The 23,912-nt window shown below is 49.6% G+C and overlaps 1 protein-coding gene across 1 annotated transcript in view; it reads left to right on the top strand.

The window, feature by feature from the left end:
- LOC134949536 (complement C4-like) overlaps nucleotides 1-23,912 on the top strand; it is a 198,375-nt gene that overhangs the window by 139,508 nt on the left and 34,955 nt on the right. Inside the window, exons 31-36 of the mRNA XM_063938161.1 lie at nucleotides 635-694; nucleotides 2,012-2,105; nucleotides 4,708-4,867; nucleotides 8,988-9,075; nucleotides 9,305-9,379; nucleotides 23,250-23,352. Of these exons, the coding sequence (XP_063794231.1) occupies nucleotides 635-694; nucleotides 2,012-2,105; nucleotides 4,708-4,867; nucleotides 8,988-9,075; nucleotides 9,305-9,379; nucleotides 23,250-23,352 (580 nt within the window). The remainder of the gene's footprint in view (nucleotides 1-634; nucleotides 695-2,011; nucleotides 2,106-4,707; nucleotides 4,868-8,987; nucleotides 9,076-9,304; nucleotides 9,380-23,249; nucleotides 23,353-23,912) is intronic.

The following is a 23,912-nucleotide window of genomic DNA, read 5'->3' as shown; positions in this document are numbered from 1 at the left end:
CTCGCAAGCTGCTTTTAGCAGCTTTGCACACGCTAAGCCGCCGCCTACTGGGAGTGAATCTTAGCTTATCAAAATTGCGAACGAAAGATTAGCAGAATTGCGAATAGACACTTCTTAGCAGTTTCTGAGTAGCTCCACACTTACTCGGCATCTGCGATCAGTTCAGTCAGTTTCGTTCCTGGTTTGACGTCACAAACACACCCAGCGTTCGCCCAGACACTCCTCCGTTTCTCCAGCCACTCCCGCGTTTTTCCCAGAAACGGCAGCGTTTTTTCGCACACTCCCATAAAACGGCCAGTTTCCGCCCAGAAACACCCACTTCCTGTCAATCACATTACGATCACCAGAACGAAGAAAAAACCTCGTAATGCCGTGAGTAAAAAACCTAACTGCATAGCAAATTTACTTGGCGCAGTCGCACTGCGGACATTGCGCATTCGCACTAGCGACTAATCGCTCCGTTGCGAGAAAAAAATAACGAGCGAACAACTCGGAATGACCCCCTTACCTTGGCTTATAAATCTATTTTCCTATAGCGTGTAACAGATAGTGAGCAGCGCCCCCTGTCTGCTAACTCCCAGGCTTGTGCTACAGTATTTGTTCCTGACTGTGAAGGTTGTTTTATGTCTTGTAGAAATCTATGGGGACTAAATTTAAGGTGAAAGTTTCCGGCAAAGGAACTGGCACTGTAACGGTGAGTATGACAATCCTGCAGCGTGTCTCTGCGTATGTGTCGCCCAGTACCGGGTCATGTAACGCAGAGCCGCCCAGTACCGGGTCATGTAACGCAGAGCCAAGGCAGCCCAACAGGACATTTGCTACACACAGCAGGCTTCCTGCCAGTAATACTACGAATGACACTACACACATTATAGTTTACCCTGTTTTTTTCCTTCCGAACACGGCTGATAATTGAGAATAACAGTTTATGCCCAGATACAAAGCAATGCGGGTTTGTGCCACAGTTCTCTCTTATGTATGAGAGCTGCGTCTTAAGTTTAGTGATACGTAAAGTAGACCCAACTGAAATATGGAACAACTAATGTGATATCCAACTTCTTCACACATAGAAACTCTTAACAGAAGACTGGTAACCTCACTGTGTAGACCAGTCACTGACTCCCTCATAACCCATACTAACCTCCTCACTCAAAATGTCCGGGAGACTCCTAAATTTTTGTTGAGTCCCCCGGAAGAGTGGCAGCTGACCCGCATCCCGCACACTTCCTAGCGAAATCGGTGTGATGGGGGGGGGGGGGGGCTTAATGCCAGGAATTGTGTGTCCGTGGGGAGGGGACAAGGCTGATATGATACCAGATACAAGAATTGCTTTGTTTTGGCCCCTCCCCATTTTCACAGAACCCAATTCATGGCATTATGCAATAAGTAGACTGCACCCTCCCCCTTCGTGGTTCAGATGCATCTCCCTGTCCAGACCCATACTTATCTACTCTCCTGGTACATTCGGGAAACTTCTGAGTCTTGGATGACTCCCTTGGACTGCGGAAAGAGTAGGCAAGTCTTCTCAAGTAAAGTGGATGGTCAAGGTGGCTTTATAAAATGATTGGCACAATAGCGGCTCCGCCCCCCCAACTTCACAATGTCAGGAAATGATGGCTTTGTATAGCAAGAGTGGGGCCATGATGATGCAATCACTGCGCCAATCCCACCATCAAGTATGTCATAGCCCCATACCAAAACTGTTATTTATAGATCTTGCAGACAATGTAGGCAGCCATTTTGTGCATCCAACCAATATTAGTCAGGATGCAGCCAATCCCGCATGAATGACTAAACCACATGCTCATGAATATTGATTCAGCACATATAATGGCGGCCTGCATAAAATGCTTCAGTGATCATACTGGTTGCTAGCCGTTCCCTGTCAGAATTCTTGTAAATGACTGTAATGCTGACAAAATAGCTGCCAAGATGTGTAGATGACAAGTTCATTGTCACTCCATTTCAAGCTGCTGTATGGGGCTGATACTCAGCATTTTCTTTCTCATAGGTGCTGAAGATGTATAACATCATGCAGGCAGAGACGTCAACTTGTTCGCAGCTTGGGTTGGAGGTCAAAGTGCATGGAGACAACACTAATACTGGTGAGTACTCCCAAGTGACATCTACTATGACCTGCCTTATTCTGCTTACATTCAAGGCCGCTGAGAGATCAACGGCGCCTGGGTACTGGCGAGGGGGGTGTAGCAAAAACTGGGAGGGATGACCAAGCCCCCTAAAACCACTGCAAAATACTATGAGTGGTGCTGCAAAGCAAAGGGGGACACCCCCTGCTGTACAGTGTTGGTAATCTCAGCATTATATAGCGGCAGTCATGCAGCCATGCCTCTACCCACAGCCTCATGGTGTCACGGCCCCACCCATCCCCCTATGCCAAGCCACGCCCCTGCATCGCCCACCGCTGTGCTGACCTGGCTGCCCCCAGCCAGAAAGTTTACAACTACGTAGTGGGGCAATGGGCCTCATTCCGAGTTAATCACTCGCTGAAGTTTTTCGCAGCGCAGCAAACAGGTTACTACTGCGCATGCGTGTCGTACGGGTACAAAGTGGATCGTTGCTGAGCGATGGATTTAATGAAGAATCCTTTCCCACAGCCGATTGCAAAGAGATTGACAGGAAGAAGGGGGTTGTGGGTGTCAACTGATCGTTTTCTGGGAGTGTTTGGAAAAACGCAGGCGTCTCCAAGCGTTTGCCTGGCGGATGTCTGACGTCAATTCCAGGACCAAAAAGACTGAAGTGATCGCAAGGGCTGAGTCAGTCCAGAGCTACTGAGAAACTGCAAAAAACTTTATCGGGCCGCTCGGCTGCACAGGCGTTCGCACACATGCAAAGCGAAAATACACTCCCCTGTGGGCGATGACTATGCGTTTGCACGGCTGCTAAAAGTAGCTAGCGAGCGATCAACTCGGAATGAGGGCCAATATCATCCAAAAGTGTAAATACTAGGAGAAGGTTATACGTACAACTGATTACCCCCTCTACTAATGCATCCACGGCAATACTGATCTTCTCTCGTGGCTTCAAGTCTGACACACCACAGAGAAAACCATTGGCTCCAGAATCCTTTACATACCCCTCAACACTACCCCACTTCACCATGCTATGCACCTCAAACCTAATCTTAAAATCTGATCTCTCTTGTCCTCTTAGACCTTAGACTTGGGCCCGGTCTCATCTCTGGTAACCATCAGCTCCTGCTAACTAGACTCTCCACATGCCCCTACTCACCTAAGAAATTCCCTACCACGCCTCATCAGACTCTCCCCATCCCTTAAATCTTTGAGGGGCATATTTTTTTGTATATATGCGATCTGCCTCCAATAATAAGAATCCTAATCGCCGCAATTCTGAATTTTTATTCGCTTGCATGTATTATTACCGAGTCGCCGGGACAGGGGCGTTGCGATCACTTTACTTTCTGCTTCTGGCAGCTGCGCCTTCTGCAAATTTGGTCCATGTGCTACAATGGGCTAACACCATTTAAAGATGGTAACTCTGAAAGCCTAGTAGCCTGCATAGAAACCTATGGGTACACCCAGGGGCATTTACGTGGGATATCTCCCAATTATTATCTGATAAATAGGCCCCAAAGTTCTTTCTGAAAACTGTCCTCTTTATTAGAGCCTACACTGCCCCATCTCTTCCACTCACCACTGGTACCTTTCACATCGTAATCACGGGTCACACTCGGGAATTGCACACGGGTCCTTCCTTGTGCGACCCACCATGAGACCCCTTTCAGACTGGCAATGCGTCCCGGGCCGGGTTGTCATCAGAGGAGCGGAGGCTGAGCCGGCGTCATCAAGGGCGGATGCGGAGGTAGTGCTTGAAGATGAGATCATTCCCATGCTCCACTGACAATGACATTAAAATAACTCTATTGATTGGTAGTCACATACGGACAACATGGCTAGCCCAGTACACTAGTGTTGGCCAACTGCAGAGCACACGTGCACTTTCTCCAGCGGTAGCATGATGCTTCAGGAGGGCACTTGAGTTAGGGGCAGTTACTCCAAGCTGAAAGTGACCACGGGAGCAGTGCAGCAGCGCGGGGCCCCCTCTCGAGCCGGCATGGAGGGGCCCTTAGATGTATTGGGTGGTTTAAGTGCTCTAAAGAATACCAGAGGGTGCTACCCATGACTCCTTTACTGAGTAGCCCGAATGACCCAAACGCAATAACTAGGGATGGCCATCGGTGTGGTAACTATTGATGTTTATCATCAATGGCAAAATGGTAAGTGACCATAGATGGTTGCCAAGTATGTAATGGATGAGCATTGATGGTTTCCACAACTGATGGTCGTCTCATTTCTTTCACTGACTGTCCCGTGGGCCAGTCAGTACACAGGAGCAGGGCTTTGCAGGTATCAGGAGGTGGAGCTATGCTCCATATCCTGGCGCCTTTAAAAAAATAAAATGTGGTTATGCCATGCCATCGATGGAGGGAAACCATCTAGTTCTCCCCCATCGATGGCAAAAGTATTTGCATCGGCCATAGACCATCGATGATTATGAATCACCAATGGTCGATGACCATCCCTAACAATAACTGACATGATAGCCCCCTAAAAATGAATCACCATCCCTCTGGGTTAATGCTTTCTCCTTTATGTTCTCTTCTTTCTCATCCTATTCTGTCCATGTTGTACACACCGTAACTCTGCTGGTAACTCTATGTCCTGGCAGCTGAGACTGACTACAGCTACGACTATGATTATGAGGAGGGAGAAAAGTCGGACGAGCCCAGAGACAACATGTACTGGCATGACCAGCGGACGAGAGTACGGAGAGAGATCTCCCAGCCTAAAGCCAAGGATGTGAGAGTTGTGTATGAAGTATGTCTCTGGTAAGTCCGAGGTGACGACATTAGTGCTGAAATAATGCACACGGGGGAGAAACGTCACAAAACGTCTATCTGCTTATACAGTAAGTCTAAAAACATAGGAGGAAATTCAGACCTGATCGCTAGCAAGCGATTTTTGCACTGCTGTGATCGGACAGTCCCTGCCTACAGGGGGAGAGTATTTTAGCTGTGCAAGTGTGCGAACGCATGTGTAGCAGAACTGTACAAACAGATATTGTGCAGTCTCTGCGCAGCCCAGGACTTACTCAGCCGCTGCGATCACTTCAGCCTGTGCGGGACCGGAATTGACGTCGGACACCCGCCCTGCAAACGCCTGGACACGCCTGCGTTTTTCCAACCACTCCCAGAAAACGGTCAGTTGCCACCCACAAACGCCTTCTTCCTGTCAATCTCCTTGTGATCGCCCGTGCGAATGGATTCTTCGCACAAACCCATCGCATACGCATGCGCAGTTCTGAACTGATAGCCCGCTGTGCGAAAATGCACAGCAGCGATCAGATCTGAATTACCCCCATAGAGTTATGTCAATTAAATGCGATGGCCTACAGTATAAACAGGGAAGTAGGAGAACTTTAGAATGTAAATAACTTGTCAGGTAGGGGAATAGTTAAAAATGCAGAATACACCTGGTATAATTCAAATGACCTGTACACATCCATAACTCCAACCCACATATCATTTCCTGCAGTTTGCACATATATATATATATATATATATATATATATATTACTTTAGAACAGTGGTTCTCAAACTCGGTCCTCAGGACCCCACACAGTGTATGTTTTGTAGGTAACCCAGCAGGTGCACAGGTGTATTAATTACTCACTGACACATTTTAAAAGGTCCACAGGTGGAGATAATTATTTCACTTGTGATTCTGTGAGGAGACCTGCAATACATGCACCGTGTGGGGTCCTGAGGACCGAGTTTGAGAACCTGTGCTTTAGAACATTTAGCATTAACTGCAAAGGCCTGTCTGCACAGACAGCTGGGAGAGATGTATTAAGCCGTGGAGAGTGATAAAGCGGAGAGAGATAAAGTATCAGCCAATCAGCTCCTAACTGCCATCTTACAGGCTGTGTTTGAAAAATGACAGTTATGAGCTGATTGGCTGGTCCATTGGAGTAGATGTATTAAAGAACATGCTTCAGCTGTTATGTGTGAGGACCTGCTTCACCTCCAGATCTCAGTGGGTCCACATAACGCCAGCATGTATTAAAAAACATGTTTGCCGAAAAGGGAGAGTATTAAAGTACCTGTGTGTCGAAGTACACTCTCCCTCTTTTGACTGTCTGTGCTCCCACTGACTGGCGCTGCATACTATCTGCGCATCCACCAGTCAGAAATCCCCCAGCGGCCCCTGCGGCATTTGTGGGGGAAAAACTTTATTGTTTTATGTGTGCACAGTCCCGGTGCTGTGCGCCGGGCAACTACAGCTGCAGCTGTTGGAATGGTCAGTGCCCCTGTCACTTTCTTGCACTGCTGCTGTCATACATGGGGGAGAAGCGGTATCAGTGCACATAACATGCACTGATACCACCCCATAACAAAGCATAATACATTAACCCCATAATCTCTCTCCAATTTATCTCTCTCCAAGGCTAGTACATCTCTCCCTGGGACAGCAATTGAGGAGTACCAGTGCAGGTACTATAGGCAGGGGTAGGGTAAGCTGTTCTAAAGAGGTGGATTTTCAGAGTGTTACTGGAGGTATAAGTGAATCCCATAAATGGGTAGATAATTAGCCAGTACTATACTCTCCATTTTTTCACTCTCCAAGGCTTAATACATCTGCCCCCCTGGATACTAACAGACCGATATCTGCAAAAACTATGTGTCATACCATCTGAAGAGGACAAATTAGATATTAGTCTGGTTTTGGATAAAAAGTACTAATTCTAATGTAGCTACAAATCTGTAAGATCATAGGCCCTCATTCCGAGTTGTTCGCTCGCAAGCTGCTTTTAGCAGCATTGCACACGCTAAGCCGCCGCCTACTGGGAGTGAATCTTAGCTTAGCAAAATTGCGACGAAAGATTCTCAAAATTGCGAATAGAAATTTCTTTGCAGTTTCTGAGTAGCTCGATACTTACTCTGCCACTGCGATCAGTTCAGTCAGTTTCGTTCCTGGTTTGACGTCACAAACACACCCAGCGTTCGCCCAGACACTCCCCCGTTTCTCCAGCCACTCCCGCGTTTTTCCCAGAAACGGCAGCGTTTTTTCACACACACCCATAAAACGGCCAGTTTCCGCCCAGAAACACCCACTTCCTGTCAATCACACTCCGATCACCAGAACGAAGAAAAAACCTTGTAATGCCGTGAGTAAAATACCAAACTTCTTAGCAAATTTACTGGGCGCAGTCGCAGTGCGAACATTGCGCATGCGCAATTAGCGGAAAATCGCTGCGATGCGAAGAAAATTACAGAGCGAACAACTCGGAATGAGGGCCATAGAACTGTGTAGCAAGCTTGTGCAGAACAGAAATGGGCATTAGGGGCCCATAGTACTACGGACAAGGAAATAATTACATATCTAAGACTCACCTCTGTCTACAGAGAGGGTCGGACAATGAAGACTGCACATGGGCCTCACCTTTGACATCATTCTACAGATTAATTTATGAGAGGTACATAGAACATATATTTTTCTAAAAGCCTGCCAAATGATGGAAGTTATAGATTTACCAGGGTTTAAGATACAAAATAGCAGGAAGGGCTGGATGTGACATCATCAGGCCCCACCCCATACAATAAATGATGCAATTTGCGGACAGGGGGCAGGGCTAAGTGATGCAATTTACATAATTTAGCCATGTCACCTACACCTGGTGCTGCGATTACAGTGATTTACTCCCCACCCTGACCGCTTCACTAGGAAGCGGGTGGGATGTGGGAGGTACAACTACTCTTCCATGAGTGTGGGAGACTACCCAGAAAATTGTGAGTCTCCTGCGTCTTCCGGGAGAGTAGGCCAGTATGCTGCAGTGTAATCCACGCGACACGCCCAAACACTAGGAAATGGTGCATGAACATTTACCTCACATTTTGGGCCAGATGCATCATCGCTTGGAAAGTGATAAAATGGAAAGTGAAAAAGTACCAGCCAATCAGCTCCTAACTGCCATTTTTCAAACACAGCCTGTGGCATGGCAGGTGGGACCTGATTGGCTGGTACTTTTTCACTCTCCATTTTATCACTTTCCAAGCGATGATGCATCTAGCCCTTTATATCATCATCTGTACAGCAGAGCTATGGTGAAACCATAGGCGTATCTATAATGGTGCAGGGTGTACAGTGTACACAGGCCTTTAGGGTGTGCGGTGCACACATTACATAACCTGTGCCCATAGACTATACTTGCCTCTCCGCCGGTGCCACAGAAATCACAGGTGCAGTAGACTCGGTCACAGTGGCTCCACTCGATGACTGCCGGCAAGAGAGGGTTGGGCAATGGAGACTGCGCATGGGCCTCACCTTTCATATATCGCCCCCGAGGAAAGCGGATCAGTAACCTTTAGGGGCTGTTTCTGATTTGGGAGCAAAGCATAAAAATGCAAGTAACTTTGCACCTGGGTCAGGGCCGGATTAAACAGAGCCAGAGAGACACCCCCTCCCGCTTCTCCAGTACTCCTGGAGCTGCTGAACAACCCCCCTCATCTCCTTGATCCGACAGAGTCTGTGGCGCCCATGACCCATACTCCGCTGCTTTGCAATGCAAAGTAGTAGTGTCAGACTCAGAGGGTCACTCAGCTGCCCGGAAAACGGTCCGGACACACCAGCGTTGTCCGGACGGCGCCCACAAAACGCAGCATCGGCACCGCCATTGTCAATCGCCTTGCAGCCGCATCTGCCCGCAAGGTGAAGGGTCGTGCACACTCAGACTCTCTGAATGCAGCCACTGGGTAAAGACGTGCGCTTGCGTTCGGGTCTGAGTAGACCCCTTAGTGTACTGTATGTTGAACTTGTGTCTGCTTTGCCTATACTGAAAATGTATGAAAAATGCCAATTATTTTGGCAAAAAGCTAAAATCACATTTACCTATCACATCCCCCATAGATTTATCTGCACTGTCATTGCTTGTGTCCTCCTCTCTTCCAGGAAAAAGCAGCCTGGTGCCTCTGGGATGGCTATTGTAGATGTAACCCTGCTGAGCGGATTTGAAGCCAGCACACAGGACCTGAACAAGGTGACTGGGGAACGTTGCTTACGTGGAATTGGGCCATGGTCTGGTTTTGTATGTATAGGAGGCGTGAGATCCTGGGACCACTATCTGTAGATATACAGCACCGGAACGCCTCCCCCTCTTACAATACATGTTATTCTTGTCATAATAGTCCACCCTCTGTGTATCTATATATATCTGTAACTGTATATATAGTGCTGTGTATGACACATCTGTGCTTTCTTCCTGACAGCTGAAGGACGGCTTGGAGATGTACATCAGTCACTATGAGATCCAGGCTGGAAGACTCCTCTTGTATTTTGATAAGGTGTGAATGAGGGCGATGCTACCGCTGGTGTCAGTGCATATCCTGTACTTCTCCGGTTTTCTTTTCCCTGTGTCCAGTACTTCTCCTCCGCTTTTCCTTTCCCTGTGTCCAGTACTTTTCCTCCGCTTTTCCTTTCCCTGTGTCCAGTACTTCTCCTCCGCTTTTCCTTTCCCTTTGTCCAGTACTACTCCTCCGCTTTTCCTTTCCCTGTGTCCAGTACTTCTCCTCCGCTTTTCCTTTCCCTGTGTCCAGTACTTCTCCTCCGCTTTTTCTTTCCGTGTGTGCAGTACTTCTCCTCCGCTTTTCCTTTCCCTGTGTCCAGTACTTTTCCTCCGCTTTTCCTTTCCCTTTGTCCAGTACTTCTCCTCCGCTTTTCCTTTCCCTTTGTCCAGTACTACTCCTCCGCTTTTCCTTTCCCTGTGTCCAGTACTTCTCCTCCGTTTTTCCTTTCCCTGTGTCCAGTACTTCTCCTCCGCTTTTCCTTTCCGTGTGTGCAGTACTTCTCCTCCGCTTTTCCTTTCCCTGTGTCCAGTACTTCTCCTCCGCTTTTCCTTTCTGTGTGTGCAGTACTTCTCCTCCGCTTTTCCTTTCCCTGTGTCCAGTACTTCTCCTCCGCTTTTCCTTTTTGTGTGTGCAGTACTTCTCCTCCGCTTTTCCTTTACCTGTGTCCAGTACTTCTCCTCCACTTTTCCTTTCCGTGTGTGCAGTACTTCTCCTCCGCTTTTCCTTTCCCTGTGTCCAGTACTTCTCCTCCACTTTTCCTTTCCGTGTGTGCAGTACTTCTCCTCCGCTTTTCCTTTCCCTGTGTCCAGTACTTCTCCTCCACTTTTCCTTTCCGTGTGTGCAGTACTTCTCCTCCGCTTTTCCTTTCCCTGTGTCCAGTACTTCTCCTCCGCTTTTCCTTTCCCTGTGTCCAGTACTTCTCCTCCACTTTTCCTTTCCGTGTGTCCAGTACTTCTCCTCCGCTTTTCCTTTCCCTTTGTCCAGTACTTCTCCTCCGCTTTTCCTTTCCCTGTGTCCAGTACTTCTCCTCCGCTTTTCCTTTCCCTGTGTCCAGTACTTCTCCTCCACTTTTCCTTTCCGTGTGTCCAGTACTTCTCCTCCGCTTTTCCTTTCCCTTTGTCCAGTACTTCGCCTCCACTTTTCCTTTCCGTGTGTGCAGTACTTCTCCGCTTTTCCTTTCCCTGTGTCCTTTACTTCTCCTCCACTCTTTCCTTTCTCCATGTCCTGTGTTTCTCCTCCACTCTTACCTTTCCCCCTTGTCCTGTATTTCTCCTCCGCTTTTCCTTTCCGTGTGTCCAGTACGTCTCCACTTTTCCTTTCCCTGTGTCCTGTATTTCTCCTCCACTCTTTCCTTTCCCCATGTCCTGAATTTCTCCTCCAGTCTTTCCTTTCTCATTGTCCTGTATTTATCTTCCATCCTGTATGGGGAACATTGCCACACCTTGGGGTGTGGATTGCATTGAGACAGGAGCAGGTATTCTTATTTTTTTAATGTTGAGTACTGACTTTATTTAATTACTGTATTTGGTCACGGTGTTCTCCCTTTTTTTTATGTTACCTCAAGCATAGTTGGCCCACTTTCAGTGGAGATTGGACCATCTTCCTATGGCTTCAGGGATGAGGAACCTTCATCTGTATGGACTTTTGGTCTTACCTTAGGTTTAGCTGCATATAAATATTCTCAAGCTCAGAACTGTGCTAAGTGCTCTGCTACAAGCTCAGTCACTCCTGTAGGATGAACCCCTTCATATCCAGTCAAACAACGCCATGGCAGTGGTATACTTGTACCACACAGGAGGAAAGTGGCACCCTTTGGAAATGACTGAAACAGTGAGGATGTGGGTGAAAAAGTTGTGTGGCCTAGTGGCATGCCACCTTCTAAGCTGGAATGTCATTTCGAAGAGTGATCTCTCCACCAGACGATTTTCACCCAGCTTGTGAACAGGTGGGATCCACTTGAGGTTGACATGATAGCCTCTTGGTTTTGCCACACAAGAACAGGAATCAGCAGGGTGGTGTGCCTTGGAGCAACATTTGAGCAGTTTGCAAGGCAGCCTCCTGGTCCTCCATTCATACTTTCAGTAAGTTTGACAAGTTCAATGTTTTGGCCAATAAAGACTCATATGTGGAACCTTTTGGTTGCACTTGGTCTCAGCATACATTCCATTAGAGGCAGCTCTGAAATGTCCCTAAATTTATAGCAGTGTTTCCTACATAGGATGAAAGAGAAAACATCATTTTTGGCACTCACCATTAAATTAATTTCTCTGAATCCATCTTGATTACTTCATACTTCATTCCCACCCCTTCTTTCACTTTTGTGTGAATTTGGGTCTTTTCTATAGGTTTTGTTAGTTCTAAACTGAGGTCATGGTGGGGGAGGGTTGTAGATGGGGAGGAGACAACTAAAAAACAAGATTTAGGGGCGTGGCTTTGGTGGACATGGAGTAGAACACAGGCTGTGTGTCTCTCCAGCTACAATATCCTGGTATCCCATCCTGTGTCCCCCCCTGGGCCTGCAAACCGCCCCAATACCTGCAGGACAGTGTGGAGGTGCCCCTGTGCTGCTCTGGGACCCGTCTGTACCCCATCCGCTGTGGCAGAGCGACTCCAGTGTGCGGAGGTCCGGGGCCTGCTGGACTACGTGAGGCGTTGCCTTCTCCGCGATGAGCGCCTGCACCCGGCTCCCATCTGAGCGCTGCCTGCGCCGAGGTCCACGGCTTCCCCTCTGCCGTTGCCAGGGAGATTGCTTCTCCTCCCTTGCTCTTGCCTGTGCTGGGAGCGTCTCCGAGCGGTCCCCGGCCGCGGCGCTGCCACGTGACCCGCTGCCGCTCTCCCCGCTCGCTCCGGCGGCCCCAGCCAGCCTGTGCTCTCCCGCACTGCCTCCTGAACTCTGCTGCTGGGGGAAGAGGTACACGGCACAGCTGTGTGTTATAAGTGCCTGTGCCCTCCCCACAATATAGTAGCTGTCCTGCCCTGCCCTGTTCTGTTTTATATAGGGACAGGGAACAATATAAGTGCTCCCCTGCCCTGCCCTGCTCCGCATAGGGACTGGGAGAGGTGCAGTATTAACCCCTGGAGGGCCTACTTGTTGCTTTGGCTCAGCATCCCACAAGGCATATCTGGCCAAGATCCACGCTGCATGTGTCCCTCATGCTGAGGAATATCCTGTTGTGATTTATCATTCTGGGCTAGCAGAGGCTGATTATTCTGATACGCTATATGCTCACTGGACAGTTTTGATATACTACACTTACCCGCAGGCAGCGACTGGGCAATTCTGATATACTGAACTACATTATTCTTTGGCCGCCCCTGGACAGTTTGTGATATACTTTTTACTATACTTTCTTGCCATCTGCCGTCCGCTCGGCTATAATGGTCAAACCGCATCAGTCTGCCGCGGCTGCGGCGAAGTTAGAGAAGTTTGCCAGAAATCCTCCGACACGGTCCCAACAGGGGGGTGAGGTACGGTCGACCTCGGCACCGCCTTCTCCGTCGGCAAGCTCCTCATCTGTGGAGGCCACCGATACTGCTTTGCAAAAGGTGCTGGATGCGGTCACGGCCAGTGAAGCCCGCTTGGCCGACAGGATCGGTCAGGTCCAGGCGGACTTATCCATTATACACCACGACCTCCAGCGGGTGCGGGAGAGGGTCAGTGAAGTGGAGACGCGATCTCCACGCTGGAAGATACGGTTACGCCTCTCGATAGACGCACTTCTGCTCTGGAGTCTCAGATGACGGAGGTACATAAAAAGATGACGGATATGGAGGGGAGATTGCGACGAAATAATGTCCGTTTTGTCGGACTTCCGGAGAAAGAGGAGGGTGCTTCCCCTGAAAAATTTCTTGAACGTTGGCTGTTGGATGCATTCGGAGCGGAGGAGTTCACCTCACACTTTGCAGTGGAGCGCGCCCATAGGGTCCCGATGCGTCCATTACCTCCAGGGGCACCTCCCCGTACATTTATTGCCAAACTCCTTCATTATCGGGATAGAGATGTGATTCTAAGACTGGCCCGCACTAAGGGTCCTCTTAAGTGGAACGGTTCCCCAGTTTCAGTTTTTCCGGATTTTGCCGTCGACGTCCAAAAGGAAAGAGCTCAGTTTGTCCCTGTGAAACGCAGGCTGCATGAACTGAATATCCCCTATGCCATGCTCTTTCCGTCTAAACTGCGGGTAGTTTCAGATGGAGAAACGAAATTCTTTATGACCCCTCGTGAAGCATCAGTGTGGTTGGACAGACGCTTTCCGGCACGGCGGGCGTTAGCCGCTGATTGAACTTATACATTTGATTTCTATACTTGCAAGTATACGGTTTCTTTTATGCCTGTTATGTTATTGTTGTACTGTCTCGGAAGGGTTGTATAGTTATTTGCTATGTGCTCACGTAGGGGCTCTCTGTGGCTCTTATAGGCCTTCACTGGGAATGGGTAGCTCTGTGGAGACGGGAGACTGTTAGACGCTAATTATACACTGTTCTTAGGCCTTATACTCTCAGTGTTTGTTTTGCCATAAAGTCTTTAAGGGGTAAACGGTTATTTAATTGGGGTGGGTGTAGTGGTTTACGGGGGGATTTGATTTGAGTTTAGCTGGGAGATTCTCCTGTCTCGAGGTCATTATATTCTTGGCCCCCCTATTGGATATAGGAATTTGGCCTTATTTGGTACTGGCGGGGTATGTTAAGGTGTTCTCTGCCTTAGCTGTTACTGTTAGTATTTAGGGTATTTTGTTGTTAGGGAACCGGGTATGCTGCTAGTTTTAGGTGGTATACGGGGTGGGGGTGGGGGTTGTTTTAGACTGTTACTATTGCTGTGTTTTTACTTTTTGCTGCGCAATGTGCTTATTTCCGCTATGTCTATGTCGCAACTAACTGCGGGCATATCTTTTTTGGTATTCACTGGGGGTGGCTGGCCGCGGGTACTCTGCAATATTACAGTAATGCTTTGCCATGGCTTTGGTTAAGTTTCTGTCGTGGAATGTGCGGGGGATCAATGACAGAATTAAGCACTCCCTGGTGCTTCGACAGATCAAGCTTTATGCCTCGGATATAATTTGCCTGATGGAAACCCACTTACTGGGTACTAAGATTATGTCCCTCAAAAAACCATGGGTGGGCTGGGCTTACCATTCCATGCATACTGCAGCGTCCCGGGGAGTGTCGATCCTCATTAGGAAGTCTGTGCCCTTTGCACTTGATTCTGTGCAAACTGATAAATGGGGTAGATATGTATTTATCAAGTGCAAAATTAACTCCGTCCCCCTACTATTGCTGGCTATGTATGTTCCTCCTACATACTCGCATGAAGTCCTTAAAAAGGCATCTGCCTTTATGGCTGTATCCCCTGGGGTAGCTGTTATCTGTATGGGGGACTTAAACAACGTTTTGAACCACGAGTTGGATAGGTTGTCCACGGCATCCTCCAACCCACAGCCCAAGCGTTCCCCATTTGCAGACACTGTTTCGGAGTTGGGTCTGGTTGACCCCTGGAGATTGAAGTATCCCGATTTGAGGCAGTACTCCTGTTTTTCAAGCTCTCACTCTTCCTTCTCTAGGATAGATTTGGCTCTTTTGTCCCGGGAGCTTTTGCCCAAGGTTCAAAATGTCAGATATGAGACTAGAGGTATTTCGGATCACTCCCCTATATCGTTACATATTGATTTGAACTGTCAGCGAGGCCAAGTAGTGTGGAAATTGAATCCCTTTTGGCTGACGCATATGGGTGAGGGATCCGACTTGGAGGCAAGCTGGTTAGAATTCTTTGTTATGCATGACGAAACCTCGGATGTGTCTCTGCTGTGGGACACTTTCAAGGCTTTTCTGAGAGGAACATTGATTAAACGGGTAGGGAGTCTTAACTCCTCCTTTAGAAAACGTGAATCTGAATTGGAGGCCTGCTTCAGAGACAACGTATGTGCGCGATGGCCTGGACGCCTCTAGGTTGGTGTGGCTCCATGCACAGGGTGAATGGAGGGAATACCTGTGGGGGAAAACCCAGCACAGACTTCTCTTCTCCTCGCATGTCCAATATGCTACTGGGGATAGGGGTGTGGTTCGTTTTATCGACAGTGTCTAGGTCGACAATGTTTAGGTCGACCACTATAGGTCGACAGTCACTAGGTCGACATGGATGGAAGGTCGACAGGGTTTCTAGGTCGACATGTGCTAGGTCGACAGGTCTAAAGGTCGACATGAGGATTTTTTTTTTTTGTTTGGTGTCGTTTTCTTCGTAGAGTGACCGGGATCCCAAATTAGTGCACCGCGTCCCCTCGCATGGCTCGCTTCGCTCGCCAAGCTTCGGGCATGGTGCCTTCACTCCGCTACCGCTTCGCTCGGCACACTTTACCGTTCCAATCGTAGTCCACGTGGATCGTTAAGTATGAAAAAATCCCCCCCAAAAAATTTTGAAAAACTCATGTCGACCTTTAGACCTGTCGACCTAGCACATGTCGACCTAGAAACCCTGTCGACCTTTCATCCATGTCGACCTAGTGACTGTCAACCTATAGTGGTCGACCTAAACATTGTCGACCTAGACACTGTCGATCTTCAGACCGAATCCCGGGGATAGACCAGGTTCTTATTTGGCCAATCTTGCAAGGGGTGACCGCTCCTCTCATACTGTGGTGGAGATTTTGGACTCGGCTGGGTCTGTATTGGACCGTACCCCTCAGAATGTGGCGGAATTTGTCTCATTCTATCAGACACTCTATAGTTCCAAATTGACCTGTTCCTCACTAGAACTGTGTGACTACTTGGATGGAGTCGACTTGCCCCGTATCTCCAGTGATGCCAGGGCTCTCCTCGATGCTCCTTTGTCGTTGGAGGAGATTGAGATTGCGATCTCTGCCTCCCCCGATGGTTGGCCCCTGGCCTTGATAGCATCCCACCAAAACTGTATAAGAAGCACACAAAAATTTTTGCCCCTCAATTGCTTAAGTTATTCAATGAAATTTTTGCCCATGGCGCGCTTCCCCCGTCTATGTCGGAGGCTTTGATTATAGTGATTCCCAAGCCAGATAAAGACCCCAGGAGGGTTGAATCCTACCGTCCTATTTCCCTCTTGCCCACGGATATTAAAATTTTAGCCAAGGTTCAGTCTTCCAGACTTAGCCGGGTTATTTCCCAAATTATTCACCCTGACCAAACGGGCTTCATGCCTGGCAAATCCACCGCTGTGAATTTGAGGCGCCTGTTTACTCATTTCCAGGTTTCTCGGGGGGAGGACTGCTCTGCCGTTATAGCCTCCTTAGATGCCGCAAAGGCCTTTGATTCGGTGGAGTGGGCCTTCCTCTGGGAGGCTATGGGTAGGTTTGGCGTGGGCCCCAACTTTATCAGTTATGTTAAATTATTGTATTTTCTGCCCATGGCCAGAGTCTCAGTGAATGGGTTTGTTTCGGACTCCTTCCCCCTATCCAGGGGAACGAGGCAGGGCTGCCCTCTGTCCCCGACTTTGTTTGCCATTGCTATTGAGCCACTGGCATGTTTGATTAGAGCAACTCAAGATATTGTGGGTATTAGGATGGGCGCAAGAGAGGACAGGATAGCGCTATACGCTGATGACCTATTGCTCTTTGTGGATGATTACGTTTAGTCCCTACCTAAACTCCTTGACTTAATAACCGACTACGGTCGCTTCTCCGGGCTCAAAATTAACTGGGATAAATCCACCATTACTCCCCTTAGAGGCCCGGTCTCGGTTGTCCCAGTAATTCATACCCCCCTTAAATGGGTAGATTCTTTTAAGTACTGGGTATATGGGTATCAAATGACCCTTGTACCTATGTTTCCCTTAATGTCTTGCCGCAGATGGTGTATCTTCGTTCGAAGGTCAAGATTTGGGGGACTCTGCCCCTGACTGTTACTGGTAGGGTCAATCTCCTATATAATAGCCCAGATCTGTGACTTTGTGATTCATTTGCTAACGCTGGGCGGAGTCACAACACTGGGCGGAGTTAGTCAAATGAGTCACAGATCTGGCCAAATCTATAGGAGACTAGGAGCAGAAGCAGATAGTATGGGCATGGCACAGGCAGGGGTGCATACCTCCCAGCTTTCTGCAGGAGCTTTCTTCAGGCAGAAGGAGGGACACACACTCTGCGAAAAGGGGGCGTGGCTTCACGGGAGGGCCCCCGTTTTCGTCAATGAGGGGGCATGCCCAGTGCTCTGTGAGCTGCTGGCATGCCCCCAGGGGCTGATTATGAGTCCGGGGGGCCCAGGGCACTTGTGACAGGGGAGCCCTATCTCATTGCTGTGCCTGCTGTGGGTTGGGGGCGTGGTCTAATCGCGGGACGCGAGGCCACGCCCCCTTACGCAAAATCCATATTTTTATTTTATTTTTTTTTAACATGGAATTTTGGCCCCTCAGCTAGGGGTAAATACAGAGGAGGTGGTTGCTCCCCCCTACACACCCGCACAGGCAGAAGAAAGCAGGGAGACTGCTGCCTCCCTGCAGGGCCGTCTTAACAGCAGTGTGGGCCCCTGGGCACAACAATGCACTGGGGCCCCTACCTATTCTCCAACGGTAGCGGTTGGGCGTGCAATCAGCGTCAGCTTTGATGTCCCGTGGGTGGTAGGGGGTGTTCTATCTTCAGCTCAGCATGTAGGACCTGGAGCAGTAATTTCTGCTAATTAATCCTTTACTGCACAGATGCGGCGGAGGGAACACTAAACTGTATAAGGGGCATTAGGCTGAATGAAGGGGCCCTGGTGGTAGGGGTTTTTTAATGCGCAGGGGAGGGGTGGATAGTGGAGTGGGTTTAATATTTACCATTTTCCGGTGGGAGGGCAGCTTGCTTGACTGCAGATATCTCCAGTTCCTGGATATAGATTTCTTACCTTTGAATGGGATAAAAACACTAAAGAGTCTCACCTTTCAGGAGGTTCTGGGGACTTGGGGATCAGAGTTCGGAGCAATCCACCAACGAAAATATAAAACTGTATACCAGTTTGGAGCTGGAGCAGGGACCAGCTGCTGGAAGGCTGATATCTCTGGTTCTGGGCATAGTAGAGACAAGCTGTCAGTGTTCACCAAAAGGGGAGCGTCCCAGCTTTTGGAGTATACCTTCAAAAAAACTAAAAGTCAAAGTGAATCCGAGATATTGGGCTGGGAAGAGCAATTAACAGGTTTGGATGGGGACCACTGCTTTGAAGTCGGATATCTCTGGTTCCCCTGGCCCGATTTTCAAAAATCTGGTACCCCTGGAAAGAGGGGACCCTCAGCTACCAGCCTAGGGCCCTTATACCTCTGGGGCCCTTGGGCAAGTGCCCATTGAGCCCATACGAAAAGACGGCCCTGCCTCCCTGCAACACCAAAGACCTGCCAATACGCAGCAGCGTGTGCTGACAGTAGCACAATGCTGCCGTTGTTGCTGGCAGGACAGGGGGGGGGGGAGCTTCTGAGCTGGGACAGAGCTACTCGAGCCGGGGGGCCCCCTAAAACTGTGGGGCCAACAATACGTACCCCCTGCCCCCCCCCTTAATCCGGCTCTGCTGCTGGAACACCCCCTTAATCCATACCCCCTGATGCCCCCTCTCCCTCTGTCTCCACTATTCACCGCTGCTCTGCTAAGCAGAACAGCGAGTACAGGAGCTTTCCAACTAACCCCCCCGTTACCGCGGGACACTGCGACCCGCGGGTGGGACAGCGGGACAGACCCAAAAAAATGGGACTGTCCCGCGAAAATCGGGACATTTGGGAGGTATGGGGGTGTGTGAGGGGGTATGCCGTACAGACAGACGGGCACCGCGTCACTGTGTGCTTGACCCCCCCCTCCTCTATGGCGCGGAGGAGCGTCACTTTCTGGCACACTCCACGCTTCTTAGCTGCAGTTTTGTGGGGCACCTGCCGCTGTGCAGGTTCCGTACTGCCTCTGTTATCTCCAGCCCCGGCAACCCCACCACTAGCTGCAGCGCTGCCACCCACAGTGAGGTGCGCCCAGCTCCTACACACACTTTAGCCGGCGGGTAACGCTGCAGAAGTCCGAGCTGCTTGCAGGCTCCGACCCCCTCCTCCCTCCAGCCGCAGCATCTCCTGGGGGCTAACCAGTCACTCCCAGTCTCCCCTTACCACAGTGCCCAGCAGCTGCGCGAGGTCTGCGGTGTGTGACTGAGGAGGGGGGGAGGGATGCGGACGGGCAGAGGAAGCAGGACTCCAGCCTAAGAGAGTCAGCCATGCCAAGTCTCCACCAGCAGCAGATCCCAACAGGTTGGAGTGGAACAGCAGCAGCCAGCAGCAGTGACTCCGGTAAAACACATCTGTCTGTCACCACTGTTTTGTCCCTAATACCAATCTCTCCCGTGCCCTGTGTTCTGTCATGTCCCTGGCCTTGCCCTGCCACCCTTATCCTGGCCCTTTCATCCTTATCCTGGCCCTTTCACCCTTATGCTGGCCCTGTCACCCTTATGCTGGCCCTGTTACCCTTATGCTGGCCCTGTTACCCCTATCCTGGCCCTGTTACCCCTGTGCTTGCCCTGTCAACCCTATACTGGCCCTGTCACCCCTGTCCTGTTCCTGCCACCCCTACCCTGGCCTGTCACCCCTATCCTGTCCCTGTCATTTCTGTCCTGGCCCCGTCACCCCTTTTCTGACCCTGTCACCCCTGTCCTGGCCCCGTCAACCCTGTTCTGACCCTGTCACCCCTGTCCTGGCCCTGTTACTGCATACCCCCCAACTACCTTTTTGGCAGGTACAGTACCCGCAGCGCCTCCAGACCTCTCCCCAATGCACCACACCTCCGCACCTTCCCCTCCACCATATGCGGCACTCCACCCCTCCCCCACACGCTGTGCCTCCAGACCCCCTACACCACCCGCGGCTCCCACTCCTCCGCCCCTTCACCACCCACAGCACCTCCAGGCCCCCTCCACCATCCACCCCCTTTATATGTCTCCCCCCACACCTGCCCCCCTCCATCCGCAGCATCTGTAGACACCCTCCTCCATCCGCGGTCCCCCCCTCCACCACCAGCAGCACCTCCGGACCTCCTTCCCTATGCGCCGCACCACCCGTACCTGCCCCTCCCCTACCCATGGCGCCTGCGGACCCCTACCCCACCCCGGCACTCCCGCCCCTTCTCATCCCACAGCACCTCCACAACCCTTCACCCATCCACAACATCCCCACACCTGCCCCTCTCCCACCCATGGCACCCCTGCCCCTCCCCCACCTGCAGTGCCTCCGGACCCCTCCCCAATCTGCATCCCCCACTCCTCTGCCCCTCCCCCACCCGCAGCACCTCCCGACTCTTCCCCATCCGGGCCCCATCCCCACTTTTGCCCCCCCTCCACCTGCAGCATCTACAGACACCATCCGCAGTCCCCCCCACACCCGCTACATTCTGTACATCGTGCCCTGCAGGTGCTGTTCACGCCGTCGCAAGGGGCTGCGCCTCCTTCACCATCGCACGCCCTTTCATTGTGCAATATTTAACCACTAACAAAGGAATGCAGGTAATACTTTATATAATACAAATATTGAACCCCAGAAAGGCATGCAAGGGTTAAGGGGGCGTAGCCCCTTGCGACGGTGTGAAGAGCGCCCGTAGGGCGCGATGAAGCACCTAGTTTGTTAAAAATGGTATACTTACCTAAACTCCTATATGTCCTCCAGCAATCCCCTATATATATTAACTTGAAGACATTTAGACAGATTGACGGTTTGCTCTCTTCTTTAATATGGGCCAGCAGGAGAGCGCGGTTGAGACTTGACGTTCTGTCCAGGCCGAAAGTATTGGGAGGCTTAGCTCTCCCTATATTTCGATTTTACTATTATGCCGCGCAGTTGGCACATATATGGGAGTGGGTGAATGCCCCAGATGGTCTCACTATACACTCCCAAATGCTTTTACAGGTCTACCCTGACGGCACTCCATGCTTCTCTGTGGGAACCCTAACTTGTCCAAGATACCTATAATAAAACAGGCTGTCCTTATATGGAAACAGGTACATGTTATCCTAATAGGCAAAGGTATTGACCCCGATACTCCTCTGGACAATGCCTTTGGCTTCCCAGAATTGGCTTTGCTGCAGGTTGGGGTGGTGTGGGGGAGGTGGGGGGTGACATCCCTGGGCCACCTGTATAACGATGGTATACTGAAATCCTTCTTGCTGCTTCAACAGGATTATAGTGTACCTTCTTCTCATTTTTACTGATACCTGCAGCTGAGACATGCACTTAACGTACAATTTCCCGAAACTCCTCCAATGATTGCTGACTCCCCGGTCAAGTCTCTCCTGCAGTCCCTGGGAAGTGGACATCTGGTGTCCAACATTTATACAAGCATGCTTCGATCTCACTATTCTGACCCGTTGTCCCTTCTCAGGAACAAGTGGGAATCTGACTTGGGTGCCCTCTCTGATGAGATCTGGGAGGGTGCTTTATGTTCTCCACGATTATCCACTACCACCACTAGATATCAACAAATCCAACTGTTTATCATACACAGAGTTTACATGACACCAGTGCGCTTGCGACATATGGGGGATACCCACTCCTCCAGATGTCCTAAGTGCGATAGCCTGGATGCAGACTTTTGGCACATTATCTGGCTATGCCCCAAGGTAGCCGTATTCTGGTCGGGTGTTATTGACGCCCTGGTGTCAACGGGTATTCCCTCGTCGATATGCTCCCCGACGACATGTGTGTTATCTGCTGTGGAGGAGGATGCCCTGGACCCCCCTGCCAAACGATATGTAATTAATATGTGTGGCCTGGCCAAGGTGTGTATTGCCAGGCTTTGGCTAGCCAAAGATGCGCCCACAATGCGATCCTGGGTCTCACTTGTAAATGATACGGCCACTCATGAGAAATATGTATACTTAGCTAGAAAAGCGGGGAAAAAATATCAGGACCTGTGGGGTAGATGGCTTGAGTCTCCGCGCTCTGGGATCCAGAATGTCTGAGCACCCGCTACTGAGGGCTCCGTGTCTGGCTGAGTGGGAAATGAGACATGCATCGGGGGGTTAGACTGGGTGTGTGATTCTAGATCTGCATCGGGTGAGCTGCCTCTCTTTGTCTATGTAGTCCCCTGGCGCCCGCGGTCGGCCATTCCTTTGCTAGTGTTGCTGCTGTGTGATCTGCTTATTGATTATGTTGTGTTGCCATAGACGACTATGTACAATATACATTGCTCTGTAAGATCCATGCTAACGTGCGATATTAATTCTAATTTATAATCTATGTCTCGGAATTTAAGCCTGCACTTGTTTTACTGTGTTAACTGAACCCTAATTGAACTGGGAATCTGCGTATTCCCTGGGTCGGGGTTTTGTTTTGTTTTGTTTATGTTTGCTTTTTGTTTTTTTTGTATTTGTGTTTTAGTGAAAATCTGAAAATCAATAAAAAAAAGTATTGAATTAAAAAACAACAACAATATTTACCCATCACATCACTCTGTACACTCCAAATGGTTAGCATTACTGTGTTACAGCACCTAGGTCATGGGTTTTAATCCCACCATGGTCCTTACTGTGTGGAGTTTGTATATTCTACCCATGTTCGCATGGGTTTTCTCCGGGTACTCCGGTTTCCTCCCACAATCCAAAAATATTCTAGTAGATTAATCGGCTTCCATCAAAAATGAACTCTAGTGTATAAGTGTGTGTATGCACATTAGCAGAGTAGATGGGCCAAGTGGTCCTTATCTGCCATCAAATTCTGTGTTCCTATGTTTCTATGTATATCGGATTCCCCCAGATAGATTTAGAGGAATGGATTTAATGGTGAGCATCAAAAATCTTATTTTCTCCTCCACTCAATGTTCTGTCCATGTTTTTATTTCTTTTCCCCCTTCCTTTTCTCCATATCCTCCACTCCATTTTCTTGTCACGTATTACGCCACCAATTTCAACTCTTTCATTGTTAAAGGTTTCCAATGATCGGAATTGTGTGACATTTGAAGCTATTCAGACAGTGAAGATCTCCCCTCTGCAGCCGGCATCTGCAGTCTTGTACGACTTCTATGAGCCCGGTAATAGTATTTTGTCATACATTTTTATATTCAGGAATAATGCCATAGATGGACGCTAACTGCATCGCTGTTGAGTCTTTGGATGCAGCAGTGATGCAATAATATGTGAATGTCGCAGGTGTTTTGTGTAAATAGACGCCTCCTGAAGCTCCTGTGATCCTCTGCTGCATCCGAAGATCTCCACTCCATAGCTGAGGCCAGTAAATCTGCATCGGAAGGCGGAGACACTGTCCTCGCCACTCCCAAAAATTGGGGCCAATAATCCCCCATCTTCGGGAATGCTGGTTGTGGCTGCCCATTCCCCACATCCAAACGGCCACAGATTGTCAATCAGGCTGCGTCTTAGGAGATACCTCGTGCGACAATGCGATCTGCACATGCCCAGCTGAAAATCAAAGACAATGCACCCTCTGGTGAACTACACAACTGTGCAAAGTGATTTATAGGGGGGGGGGCATTCAATTGTTTGAAAAGTCAGTTGGGTGTCTGTTTTTTCCCCTATCTAATAGACAGGAAAATACAGACACCCAACCGACTTTTCAAACAATTGAATTCCACCC

Source organism: Pseudophryne corroboree, chromosome 8, assembly GCF_028390025.1.
Source record: "Pseudophryne corroboree isolate aPseCor3 chromosome 8, aPseCor3.hap2, whole genome shotgun sequence".
In the NCBI taxonomy this organism is placed as follows: domain Eukaryota; kingdom Metazoa; phylum Chordata; class Amphibia; order Anura; family Myobatrachidae; genus Pseudophryne; species Pseudophryne corroboree.
This window is presented reverse-complemented; position numbering and strand designations above follow the sequence as displayed.